Here is a 12,616-nt window from a genome sequence, read left to right on the forward strand (position 1 = left end):
CAGCTACTTTGGAGACTGAGGCGGGAGGATCACTTGAGCTGGGGAGGTAGAGGCTGCAGCAAACGAGACTCTGTCTCAAAAAATTAAAAATTAAAAATTAAAAAAAACTGTAAATAAAAGAGAGAAATGAAAAAAATTTTTTAAATTACTATCTGCCTCCTTAGGGCTCACAAGTTTTAAGTAACTTGATAGCATTCAGATGAAGGTAGTACACTGCAGTTTCAAACTTACAAAAAATCTGTTGTAAAAGAATTTATGGCAGGTCATGTTTGATGACTTCGTGAATCATCCAAACTTTTACCTCTTTCCAGAGAGTGACACTGTTTGTTTCTCCTTCAGAACAGAGGAGAAAAAAAAAAAAAAAAAAATCTGCCAGGCGCGGTGGCTCACGCCTATAATCCCAGCACTTTAGGAGGCCAAGGCCGGCGGATCACTTGAGGTCAGCAGTTCGAGACCAGCCTGGCCAACATCGTGAAACCCATGTCTATTAAAAATCAGGAAAAAAAAAAAAAAAAAAAAAGGCCAGGCATGGTGGCACATGCCTGAAGTCCCAGCTACTAGGGAGGCTGAGGCAGAACTGCTTGAACCCGCCAGGTGTGGTGGCTCACGCCTGTAATTCCAACACTTTGGGAGCCCGAGGTGGGCGAATCATGAGGTCAAGAGACCGAGACCATCCTGGCCAACATGGTGAAACCCCATCTCTACTAAAAATACAAAAATTAGTTAGGCGTGGTGGCATGCGCCTACAGTCCCAGCTACTCGGGAGGCTGAGGCAGGAGAATCGCTTGAACCCAGGAGGTGGAGGTTGCAGTGAGCCGAGATGGCGCCACTGCACTCCAGCCTGGGCAACAAGAGTGGAAACTCCGTCTCAAAAAAAAAAAAAAAAAAAAAAAAAAAACTGCTTGAACCCAGGAGGCGGAGGTTGCAGTGAGCTGAGACTGCACCACCCTCTAGCCTCGGTCTCAGCGAGACTCGGTCTCAAGAGGAAAAAAATAAAACAAACCAATAATCTACTGAAGTCAATATAGCTGGTCTTGCTCTGTCACCCGGCCTGGAATGCAGTGGCACAATCACGGCTCATTCCAGCCTTGACCTCCCATACTCAAGCGAAACTCCTGCCTCTGCCTCCCTAGTAGCTGGGACTACAGGTACATGCCACCACATTGGGCCCAAGGCCAGGTTTTAAAAAGTTGCATCTAAGTATTATTTACATAGGATTGATTCCTTGTCTGCAATATATTCTACTCCAATACAAGTAGGTGGTTGATGAGTTCTAATACAAGCTTCCATGTTCACTAGCTGTATAAACTTAGGCAAGTTTAAATTATATGTGCCTTAGTTTCTTTTTTTTGAGACAGAGTCTCACTCTGTTGTCCAGGCTGGAGTGTAGTGGTGCCATCTCAGCTCACTGCAACCTCTGCCTCCCAGGTTCAAGCGATTCTCCCACCTTAGCCTCCCGAGTAGCTAGGATTACAGGTGTGTGCCACCACCTCTGGCTAATTTTTGTATTTTTAGTAGAGATGGGGTTTCACCATGTTGGCCAGGCTGGTCTCAAACTCCTGACCTCAGGTGATTTGCCGCCCACCTCAGCCTCCCAAAGTGCTGGGATTACAGGCATGAGCCACTGCGCCCAGCTGCCTTAGTTTCCTTATCACTAAAATGGGGATACTAACACCTCATAGAGATATTGAGACTTAAGATGTACAGATATCTATATATGCAAAAACATCAAATGTTCCTGACACAAAGCACGATACAAGTATATACTACTACTGTTATTATTGTTATATTGCTATTATCTATCCTACTGATTCTAGTGGGATAGTTAAGATGGAATCTCTCCAGAAAAATACACATAAGTAAAAGGTATTGAACACAACTGCAGAGGACCCAGGGATCCCAGATTAACCCTGCCAAAGATGATCCACAAGCAACTTGGTTTAGTAAAGCAGTTCTTAACCTCTTCTGTGACACAGACCTCTTTAGTAGTCCAATTAATCTATGGATCTCTTCTCAGTTTTTTTACATTTCTAAAATATATAGGATCACAAAGTAAACCAATTATATTGAAACGCAGTTATCAAAATATTTTAAAATGTCTAATATAGCAATACGTTAACAATATTTTTGACATATAGCAAGTAATGAGCATAAATATTTCAAGATAACTGCAAAAGCTGTAATACATGTAAAAAAGTGATTTGTCTTGGTGACAAGGTCACATACACTTGCTGCCATTAACATTTAAAGAATTTTCACTTCTTTTCCATTTAGATTTCAGTTAGAAGCTAGAGAAAATAAACACGCAAATTTTTTTCCTCAACCAAGCTTAGGTACTTACTTCCTCAATTCTATCCAAAAACCTAGATTAAGAACCTTTGACTTATGGGAAAGTACAAAAATAATTTTGAAGCCAGAAATTTATGTTCTAGAAGTCAGACTTCAGACTTTAGCCCCCACATTATTTACACTTGAATGACCTTAGACATCTAACTTCTGAGCTTTGGTTCTCTCACTGAGAATAATTCCTCTATCATGAGGTTACAGGGATCAAATATTAGTTAACAAAACGCCAAATGACCAACATGTTGTTTTTTACTGATTTTAATACCACATATTCAGCCCCAAATATTTAAAGACAGTTAATTTTCAATAAAACTCATATGAGAAAATGAAAAATGACATAGTGACTCACAAAGAAAATGATTAATGGAGATACAACTTTTAAACACTAGTTTGGCGAGAGATACGATAGAATTTGTCCAACCTGGGGAGTCGGACAGGCCTGAATTGCTAACATCCCGTCCATGATTTGACATCAGCATGACCTGGATCTAAATCCCAGTTACACTACTTTACTTTTACTAAGTAAAGTTACTTTAACCTCTGGGGCTCGGTTTTGTCATCTGTAAAACATATTAAGTATTGCTTTAGAGACAGGAGAAGACCTAGTTTAAACAATAAATGGAGCTGTTATTAAAACTTACATTTTAATAAAGCCAAAGGAATCAATTTGGAAGTCAAAAGTATATTGTGGAGTTCCTGTCAATATAAACTTCACCATCTTTCTTCTGCCCAGCAAAACACACACTTAAAACCTGTGGTATTAACATAGCATAACATTCCTTAAAAAAACTGGCTGGCACTGGCTTAAAATCTTATCTGATTTCTTATTCTGCCTAAGGAAAACAACAATGAGGACAGAAAACAGTAAACAGAATGAGTTCAGTAATTTTAAATCTTTTCATTATTTCCCCGGAATGTTCCAATGAATGTTTATTATGAATGTTAGATATACTCTAATGTAGCAGTCTTTTAAAAAACTAATTTAAAGATATCAAGCTTATCGGCGACACAATATCAGTTAGTTTAAAGAGAAAAAAAAACCGTAAAATCATTTATTTACTTTATGCTGGAATATTACGGAGTAAGATTTTCCCACAACCCGGAAAAAAAAAAATCTGCCATAGGCTGGCCCCGGCTCCTAGATCCATTATACAACCCGTAAATTCCTTCCCTCATTGAAAAGATTCTTTTTATGGGCATAGTTAACAAATGCCAAGTTGCGAAGTTGCAGCTTTGCTGGTTTGACGTTTTCACAATGTAAGAACAATATGATCTGGAATCTACTCAAAGCATTAGCCAGGCAGTCAGCTGACGCTCACTGCACACAAGAGGACAGAATTAAGGGAAATTAAATTTCGTATTTCTGTAAGGCAGGTATCCAACTCTATCTTGAAAACTAAAATAGGCCAACAGCAGACGTTCTAGTTTAAGTAATAAAAGTGTCTCATTGTTCAAATAACATTACAAAAAACGGCTTTTCCCGGAATAAGTTTCCCTCATTCTTGGAATTTTCCTTGTAAAGGGCTTTTAATCGGTTCATAGAACCAACCCTTCATCACGCAGCTGCTGCTTGAGTAACTTTTACAAAAGGTCAAAGCGGTGCCTTTCAAGGCTTCCAAACCCTACTGGCTTCTCCTCGATTCAAAGTAACTCGCTTTCACCCACAGAACGTTCCAGAGACCTAGGGACGGGGCCCGGGCAGAATTTGGTGGAAGTTGCTCAAAAGAACTTTTCAATTTTCTTTTCAAAATACTTACCGCATTTCACCTTTCTCCATCCGTGGCCCCACATGTTGCTCGCCTCCCTCCCAGAGGGCCCCGCGAGGCCGGAACGCGCCCACCTGATTACCCTCTCCTCCCTCAGACTCCGCCCCCCAACCCCCCAATGCTGCCTCCTTTAGGAGGTCCATATGGGACATTTTCCCCTTCCTCTGAACCTCACCGCCACACCAGAACAGCCCTCCGTTTTTCTCCTTCAATTCTTCTCCACTACGGGCCTCACCTCCCATAGCTTCCTAGAGTGTTGTGAGCGCGCAGAGGGAAGCTGCAGGCCTGCTCGGCCCAGGTGCTGTGTCAGCCTATCTGCCGGTTCCGCGGCGTGTACGGCCCGGAAAGTCACATGGCGGTGGGACCGGCCGGCGCCTCTACACTCCTGCTCTCCTAAGAGCAGGACGAGACTAGCATAATGCACTCACCTCCACGAAAAGCAACATGTCGTCCTCTGCTCAGCCCAATCGTTCCCGCCGCCGCAACTCCAACTGGCTCACAGGCCCGCGCCCCAATTGCTAGGATAAGGACACACACTCGCCTTGCCCCTCCACCCGGCAGTGGACCCGGCTCCTCCCCCGCCGTCAGCCGCTGCGGCCTGACCCGCCCAGTCCCACCTCCCTTGAAACAACAACTGCTTCCGGGTCTAGGGAAAAATTGTTTCCGGGAGAAAAGAGAGCCCTCGGCGCGCTCAACTTTTGCACTATCTTTTCCAGCAGCAGTGTGGGATGTACTATCATCTGTCGGGGGGAACGATTAGAAGGAGACGCCATTCTGTGGCACGGGGATGTGTAAAAATCGTAATGACACATTTTGTCACTTGTCAGATAGCTACACAGCACTGATAATTCCGCAGTTTTCATAGTTCACAATCTAGATTTGATTTTTAAAGCCGACCTTGGCGAAGTGTACTGAACAAACCAACCCTGCCGAAAAGTGGTGGCTCACAGAAGAAAAGTAGACAAGAAAAAAAAAACAAGAAAACTATGATACTAGCAAATATGTTAATAGCAGCTAATGTATATTAAATGCTTACATTGTGTTTGGCACTATACTAAGCATTTTATGTTAATTGATCTTAAAACAATTCTATGCAATAAACACTATTATTATCATCTCCATTTTACAGTTGAAGAAGCCCTCTAGGAGGTCGGGTTTCCCTTAGACACACCTTTAAAGAACTTTGCCCCAGGCTCATTTGAATTAATTACCCATATCTCCGCTTAATATACTAGTAATAACACTTAATCTGGATAGTGTCTTCTTTGATGTTCTGTCATTAATTCAAACGAAATACAATAAAAACAAAATTTTTAAAATTATCTATAATTTTTGTTAGATGGTCCAAATTCCTTATTGTCTTTAGCAATATGTAGTAGGATAGATCGCTCCCACTTGTATGTCCTAGTTCAAACACTCATCTTTTGAAATAATCATGTCTTGGCTGGGAAGGGTGGCTCACGCCTATAATCCCAGCAATTTGGAAAGCTGAGGCGGGCGGATCACTTGCGGTCGGGAGTTCAAGACCAGCCTGGCCAACATGGTAAAACCCCATCTCTACTAAAAATACAAAAATTAGCCAGGTGTGGTGGTGCACACCTGTAATCCCAGCTACTCGGGAGGCTGAGGCAGGCGAATCGCTTAAACCCAGGAGGTGGAGTTAATAGTGAGCCAACATCGCGCCACTGCACTCCAGCCTGGGTGACAGAGTGAGACTCTGTCTCAAATATAGTAATAATAATAGTAACGAATAAAAATTGGCCGGACACCGTGGCTCACGCCTGTAATTCTAGCACTTTGGGAGGCCGAGGCGGGTGGATTGCCTTAGCTCAGGAGTTCAAGACCAGCCTGGGCAACATGGTGAAATGCCATCTCTAGTAAAATACAAAAAATTAGCCAGGCATGGCAGTGTGTGCCTGTAGTCCCAGCTACGTGGGAGGCTGAGGCAGGAGAATTGCTAGAACCTGGGAGGCAGAGGTTTCAGTGAGCCAAGATCACGCCACTGCACTCAAGCCTGGGTGACAGAGTGTGACTCCGTCTCTAAAAAATAATAATAAATAAATAAAAATGAACTAATCATGTCTTGATCTTTTCCAATGGATTTTTCCATTCTATTATTTTAAAAATCTTCCCAAAGTGAAGGTTTCATTTTCACCAAACCACTGTTACTTGATTTCAAGACTTTGCCATTCTGATCTCATGAAATCCTCCTTGCTTTGCCGCAAATGGAATCTCCTCAGATACCAAATTAATTCCACCACCAAATTGCTGATATCTGTTATCTCAGGCCCACCCTAATCTGGTCCTCAGTAAATTCCCGTGAAGTTATCTCAGTGATTAAACCAATCTCCTTACTTTCCCCCTAAGATGCAAACTTATTAGCACTCACCGCCAAAGCCATGGCTCAAGGTGTTGTCCCTACCTGGATTGCCTCCATTTGTCAATCAACCTTCTCTCTCCATAAGGTTTTCTCAAAGATTCTGCTTCTACAGATCTCTTTTTCGTGTCCCTTATTAGCACTTGATTATTATATTCTATCTTAAATCTTTTCTTTTTTGTTTTAGTTTCTTCACAGGAACCCTATCATATACTCTTCAGTTTAGGATAATGTAAGCTGCATAGTGTTTCAACAAATGCTTGTCGAATTGAAAGGGAAGCAGGATTTAAAAATTGACTTTAAGAAGCCTTCATGGCCGGGCGTGGTGGCTCATGGCTGTAATCCCAGCACTTTGGGAGGCCACGAGGTCAGGAGATCGAGACCGTCCTGGCAAACACGGTGAAACTCTGTCTCTACTAAAAATACAAAAAATTAGCCGGGCGTGGTGGTGGGCGCCTGTAGTCCCAGCTACTCGGGAGGCTGAGGCAGGAGAATGGCGTAAACCTGGGAGGCGGAGCTTGCAGTGAGCCTAGATCGTGCCTCTGCACTCCAGCCTGGGTGACAGAGTGAGATTTTGTCTCAAAGAAAAGCCTTCATGTCTAGTTGCTGATTGATGAATTCCATGCTGCATAAAAGATGCAAGTGAGAGAGAAAGCAATAATGCAAATTTAGTTTAGTTGACAACTAAACTTTGGGAGGCCGAGGTGAGTGAATCACTTGAGGAGTTTGAGACCAGCCTGGCCAACACAGTGAAACCCCATATCTACCAAAAATATAAAAAATTAGCCAGGTGTAGGCCGAGTGCAGTGGCTCACACCTGTAATCTCAGCACTTTGGGAGGCCAAGGCGCGCAGATCACGAGGTCAGGGGATCGAGACCATCCTGGCTAACATGGTGAAACCCCGTCTCTACTAAAAAATACAAAAAACTAGCCGGGTGTGGTGGCGGGTGCCTGTAGTCCCAGCTACCCGGGAGGCTGAGGCAGGAGAATGGAGCAAACCTGGGAGGCGGAGCTTGCAGTGAGCCGAGATCATGCCACTGCACTCCAGTCTGGGCCACAGGCGAGATTCCGTCTCAAAAAAAAAAAAAAAAAAAAAAAATTAGCCAGGTGTGGTGGCGCATGCCTGTAATCCCAGCTACTCGGGAGGCTGAGGTAGAAGAATCGTTTGAACCTGGGAGGCAGAGGTTACAGTCCGCTGAGATGGCACTACTACACTCCATCCTGGACAACAGAGTGAGACTCTGCCTCAAAAAAAAAAAAGAGAAAGAAAGAAAGAAAGAAAGGAAGGAAGGAAGGAAGGGGAAAGAAAGAAAGAAAGAAAGAAAGAAAGAAAGAAAGAAAGAAAGAAAGAAAGAAAAAACAATACATACACCTGTAGTAAAACTATGTAAAAATAGACTAGACACAAATATTTAAAATTCATGATTGTCATTTCCTCTGGAATGGGACAGTGGGGAAGGAAGGAACCAGGGGTGGGGGACATCAAAGAGGACTTCAACCTTCTGTAATGCTTTTTTATTATTAAAAAAAATCGGAAGCAAATATTAAACAAAAATTAGCCAGGCGTGGTGGCACGCACCTATAATTCCAGCTACTCAGGGAGGCTGAGGCACAAGAATCTCTTGAACCTGGGAGGCAGAGGTTGCCATGAACCAAGATCACACCACTGCACTCCAGCCTGGGTAACAAAGTGAGACTCTGTCTCGAAAAAAAGGGAAAGAAAAGAAAAGAAAAGAAAAAAGAGTAAGCAGTGCAAAGAGTGTGATCCTCATCCAAGTTACTTCATCCAAATGATATCATCCAAGTTACTACATGTCTAGGAAAAGTTAAGGGGCAGCTGAGGAAGTAGTTGTAACCTTTATTCCATTACAGGCTTAAAAATACTTAAGCAAAACCCCAGGAAGAGAGAAGAACCAGGAGTTATATTTGACACACCTAGTTTTTTTTTTTTTTTTTTGAGACAGTTTCACTCTTGTTGCCCAGGCTGGAGTGCAATGACGCGATCTCGGCTCACCACAACCTCCGCCGCCCGGGTTCAAGTGATTCTCTTGCCTCAGCCTCCCAAGTAGCTGGGACTACACGCATGTGCCACCTCACATGGCTAATTTTGTGTTTTTTTTTTTTTTTTAGTAGAGACGGGGTTGCTCCATGTTGGTCAGGCTGGTCTCGAACTCCGACCTCTGGTGATCCACCTGCCTCGGCCTCCCAAAGTGCTGGGATTACAGGCATGAGCCACTGCACCCGGCCAACACATCTAGATTTTAAGCTTATTTAAGCAGGGCTGTATCTTCTGTTTATTTTAGCATTCCTGTTGTCTATTATTTCCTACCCTCCTTCCCCCCTCACCCTTCTACCATGGCAGCATATAGAATGACCAGTTCTCTGCACATAGTAAGCATTCTTTACATGTTTGATCAATGATAATGTCACAATGGGTCTATTGTGACATCAACAGGATGGGAATATCATGGGAGCCACCAATTAGTAGCAGAGTATGCCACAACTTCTAGGATCAGGAAAGACCTCTCCTAGCTTCCTACTGGATATCTTTATTAGCATTTTTGTAGATTCTGTGAAAAAGAAGAAATAAAACGAAATCACCCACATTTTCAAAATGTTCTTCAAAATGAAAAATGAGATAGACAATGACCCTGAATCAGAAAAATGCATCAAGGATTCCACCATCATGAGAAGAGAGCCCCAAAATGTCCTTAGTCCTTTGATGCTCCCTAACCTTGAGATCCCATTCTCAGTAAAGGATATCATCTCTAGGATTGAGCGCTCACAGCTCCATCGAGCCAGAGAGGTAGGTAGTGAATCTGAAGTTTACAGACTGCAATTTTCTTTTTAAACTTTCTGTGACCAAGTACATTTTTGTTTATTTTAGAAATCACTTTCATGATATTTGACTGTATTTAGGGTAGCTTTGACTTCAAATGACAATTTCACCTGACACCGACTGTGGATATAACAAGCTCCAATTTGACATTAATCTCTTTATATCAGGTTTAATAAAGCCATTTAAGAAATAAATCAAGCCGGGCATGGTGGCTCACACCTGTAATCCCAGCACTTTGGGAGGCCGAGGCGGGCGGATCACTGAGGTCGGGAGTTGAAGACCAGCCTGACCAACATGGAGAAACCACTGTTTCTACTAAAAATACAAAAAGTTAGCTGGGCATGATTGCACTTGCCTGTAATCCCAGCTACTCAGGAGGCTGAGGTAGGAGAATTGCTTGAACCAGGGAGGCGGAGGTTGTGGTGAGCCAAGATTGCACCATTGCACTCCAGCCTGGGCAACAAAAGCGAAACTCTATCTCAAAAAAAAAAAAGTTTTCATTTGTTCCCTATGGAGGTTTTATCAAACAGCTATGAGCCAGATAGAATTTAGATGGCTTTGAATTCTAGCTCCTTTTATTTTCCCTGTGCACTTCAAGGAGAAATTAGGAGAAATTCAAGGAGAATAGGAAGAGTGTTTACATAATATCAGCCGGGTGCAGTGGCTTATGCCTGTAATCCTAACACTTTGGGAAGCTGAGATGGGAGGATCCCTTGAGGCCAGGAGTTATAGACCAGCCTGGTCAACATAGTGAGACCCCATCTATATTTTTAGAAAAATAAATAAATAAATAAATACATAAGAATCTAATAGACCCCCAAACAATTAAGGTTATACTGCATTTTATTCTCTCGCAGTACAACAAAATCAGGCCAGGCACAGCGATTCATGCCTGTAATCCCAATGCTTTGGGAGGCCAAGGCAGGAGGATCTCTTGAGCCCAGGAGTTCTAGACCAGCTTGGCCAACATAAGGAGACCTCCTGTCTACTAAAAATAAAAAAATTAGCCAGGCATGTTAGCTCAAACCTGTAGTCCCAGCTCCTTGGGAGGCCAGAGGATCCCCTGAACCCAGGAGACTGCAGTGAGCACCATGCTTGCACTACTGCACCCCACTCAGCATGGGTGACATAGCGAGACCCTGTCTCAAAAACAAACAAACAAAAATCAGTCATGTTTGATGAAATTGATTAAGGGGGAGTTCTTTCCTATGTTTAAGGAAAGCTAAACTGGTCACAGTGGCTCATGCCTGTAATCCCAGCATTTTAGGAGGTCAAGGTGAGAGGCTCACTTGAGCCCAGGAGTTTGAGACCATCCCAGGCAACAAAGCAAGACCCTGTCTCTAGAAAAAATTTAAAAATTAGCCAGGAAGTGGTGGTATGCACTTGCAGTCCCAGCTACTCGGGAAGGTCCCTTGAGACCAGGAATTCGAGGTTACAGTGAGCTATAGATTGTGCCACTACATTCCAGTCTGGTGACAGAGGGAGACTCTATCTCAAAAAAAAAAAAAAAAAAGAGTGTTAGCCAGGCACAGTGGCTCACTCCTGTAATCCCAGCACTTTGGAGGCCAAGACAGGAGGATCACTTGAGTCCTGGAGTTCAAGACCAGTCTGGGCAACATAGTAAGACCTCTGTCACTCTCTCTCCATAGGTAGATAGGTAGATAGATAGATAGATAAATAGATTTTTTTTTTGAGGCAGACTATCATGCTATTGTTCAGGCTGAGTGCAGTGGCGCGATCTTGGCTCACTGCAACCTCCATCTCCTGGGTTCAAGTGATTCTCCTGCCTCAGCTTCCCAAGTAGCTGGGACTACAGGCACCGGCCACCAAGCCTGACTAATTGTTTTTGTATTTTTAGTAGGGACAGGGTTTCACCATGTTAACCAGTATGGTCTTGATCTCCTGACCTTGTGATCCACCCCACCCCCCCAAAGTGCTGAGATTACAGGGGTGAGCCACTGCGTCCAGCCCATTTTATATATTCTTTTAAAAAACAAAAACAAAAACAAAAAAACAGAGTGCTTGGCCAGGTGTGGTAGCTCATGCCTGTAATCCTAGCATCTTGGGAGGCAGAGGCAGGCGGATCACTTGAGCTCAGGATTTCAAGACCAACTGGCCAATATGGTGAAACCCGGTCTCTACTAAAAATACAAAAAATTAGCTGGGTGTGGTGGCTCCTGCCTGGAGTCCCAGCTACTCAGGAGGCTGAGGCAAGAGAATCACTTGAGCCCGAAAGGCAGAGGTTGCAGTGAGCCGAGATGGTGCCAATGCACTCCAGCCTGGGTGACAGAGCAAGACTCTGCCTCACAGAAAAAAAGAGTGCTAAATATCGATAAATTCCCACTCCTCACACAGACTTTCTCCTGTTCCAACTTCTGGCAACTAGCAACAATAACACAGTGTTTGCTTTTAACAGCTTTATTGAGGTACAGTTAGCATACAATAAAATGTATGCAACCTCTGCCTCCGGGGCTCAAGCCATCCTCCCACCTCAGCCTCCCAAGTAGCTGAGACTACAGGCACACACACCAGCACGTCTGGCTAATTTTTGTATTTTTTGTATAAATGGGGTTTCACCATGTTGCCCAGGCTGGTCTTGGACTCCTGAGCTAAAGCAATCTGCCTGCCTCAGCCTCCCAGAGTGCTAAGATTACAGGCTTGAGCCACCACGCCTGGCCCAAAATACACTTTTTTTTTTTTTTTTTTGAGATGGAGTCTCGCTCTGACACCCAGGCTGGAGTGCAATGGCGCCACCTTGGATCACTGCAACCTCCGCCTCCCAGGCTCAAGCAATTCTCCTGCCTCAGCCTCCCGAGCAGCTGAGACTAGACAACAGGCACCCGCCGTCATGCCCGGTTGATTTTTGTATTTTAGTAGAGACAGGGTTTCACCATGTTGAAGGTGAAGGTTTCACCATGTTGGCCAGGCTGGTCTTGAACTCCTGACCTCAGGTGATCCGCCCGCCTCGGCCTCGCAAAGTGCTAGGATTACAGAAGTGAGCCACCGCGCCCAGCCAAAATGTACATTTTAAAAGTACGCAAGTATCGAGCCGGGAGCGGTGGCTCATGCCTGTAATCCCAGCACTTTGGAGGCGAGGCGGGCGGATCACGAGGTCGGGAGATCGAGACCATTCTCGCTAACACGGCGAAACCCCGTCTCTACTAAAAATACAAAAAATTAGCCGGGCGTGGTGGCGGGCGCCTGTAGTCCCACCCACTCGGGAGACTGAGGCAGGAGAATGGCGTGAACCCGGGAGGCGGAGCTTGCAGTGAGCCAAGATTGCGCCA

At 44.1% G+C, this 12,616-nt stretch overlaps 2 protein-coding genes across 52 annotated transcripts in view; one reads left to right on the top strand and one right to left on the bottom strand.

Annotated features, from left to right (window-relative positions):
* LARP4 (La ribonucleoprotein 4) overlaps positions 1–4,760 on the bottom strand; it is a 79,045-nt gene extending 74,285 nt beyond the window's left edge. For 7 of the 50 annotated variants that reach the window (XM_024347853.3, XM_016923417.4, XM_016923416.4 and 4 more), the window contains exons 1-3: positions 4,541–4,712; positions 2,988–3,098; positions 2,768–2,906 (exon numbers count right to left, since the gene is read on the bottom strand). In XM_024347853.3, the coding sequence (XP_024203621.1) occupies positions 2,768–2,809 (42 nt within the window). In that variant the 5' untranslated portion in view covers positions 2,810–2,906; positions 2,988–3,098; positions 4,541–4,712. Of the gene's footprint in view, positions 1–2,767; positions 2,907–2,987; positions 3,099–4,103; positions 4,197–4,540 lie in introns of those variants that run through there. The other 43 variants (XM_024347855.3, XM_063785681.1, XM_001153579.7 and 40 more) reach the window with 30 other exon arrangements.
* Positions 4,761–8,918: 4,158 nt separating this feature from the next.
* The window catches only part of FAM186A (family with sequence similarity 186 member A), a 71,018-nt gene continuing 67,320 nt past the window's right edge, over positions 8,919–12,616 (top strand). For both annotated transcript variants that reach the window (XM_024347866.3, XM_024347865.3), the window contains exon 1: positions 8,919–9,296. In XM_024347866.3, the coding sequence (XP_024203634.3) occupies positions 9,105–9,296 (192 nt within the window). In that variant the 5' untranslated portion in view covers positions 8,919–9,104. The remainder of the gene's footprint in view (positions 9,297–12,616) is intronic.

The sequence above is a fragment of the Pan troglodytes genome, chromosome 10, assembly GCF_028858775.2.
Source record: "Pan troglodytes isolate AG18354 chromosome 10, NHGRI_mPanTro3-v2.0_pri, whole genome shotgun sequence".
NCBI lineage: Eukaryota > Metazoa > Chordata > Mammalia > Primates > Hominidae > Pan > Pan troglodytes.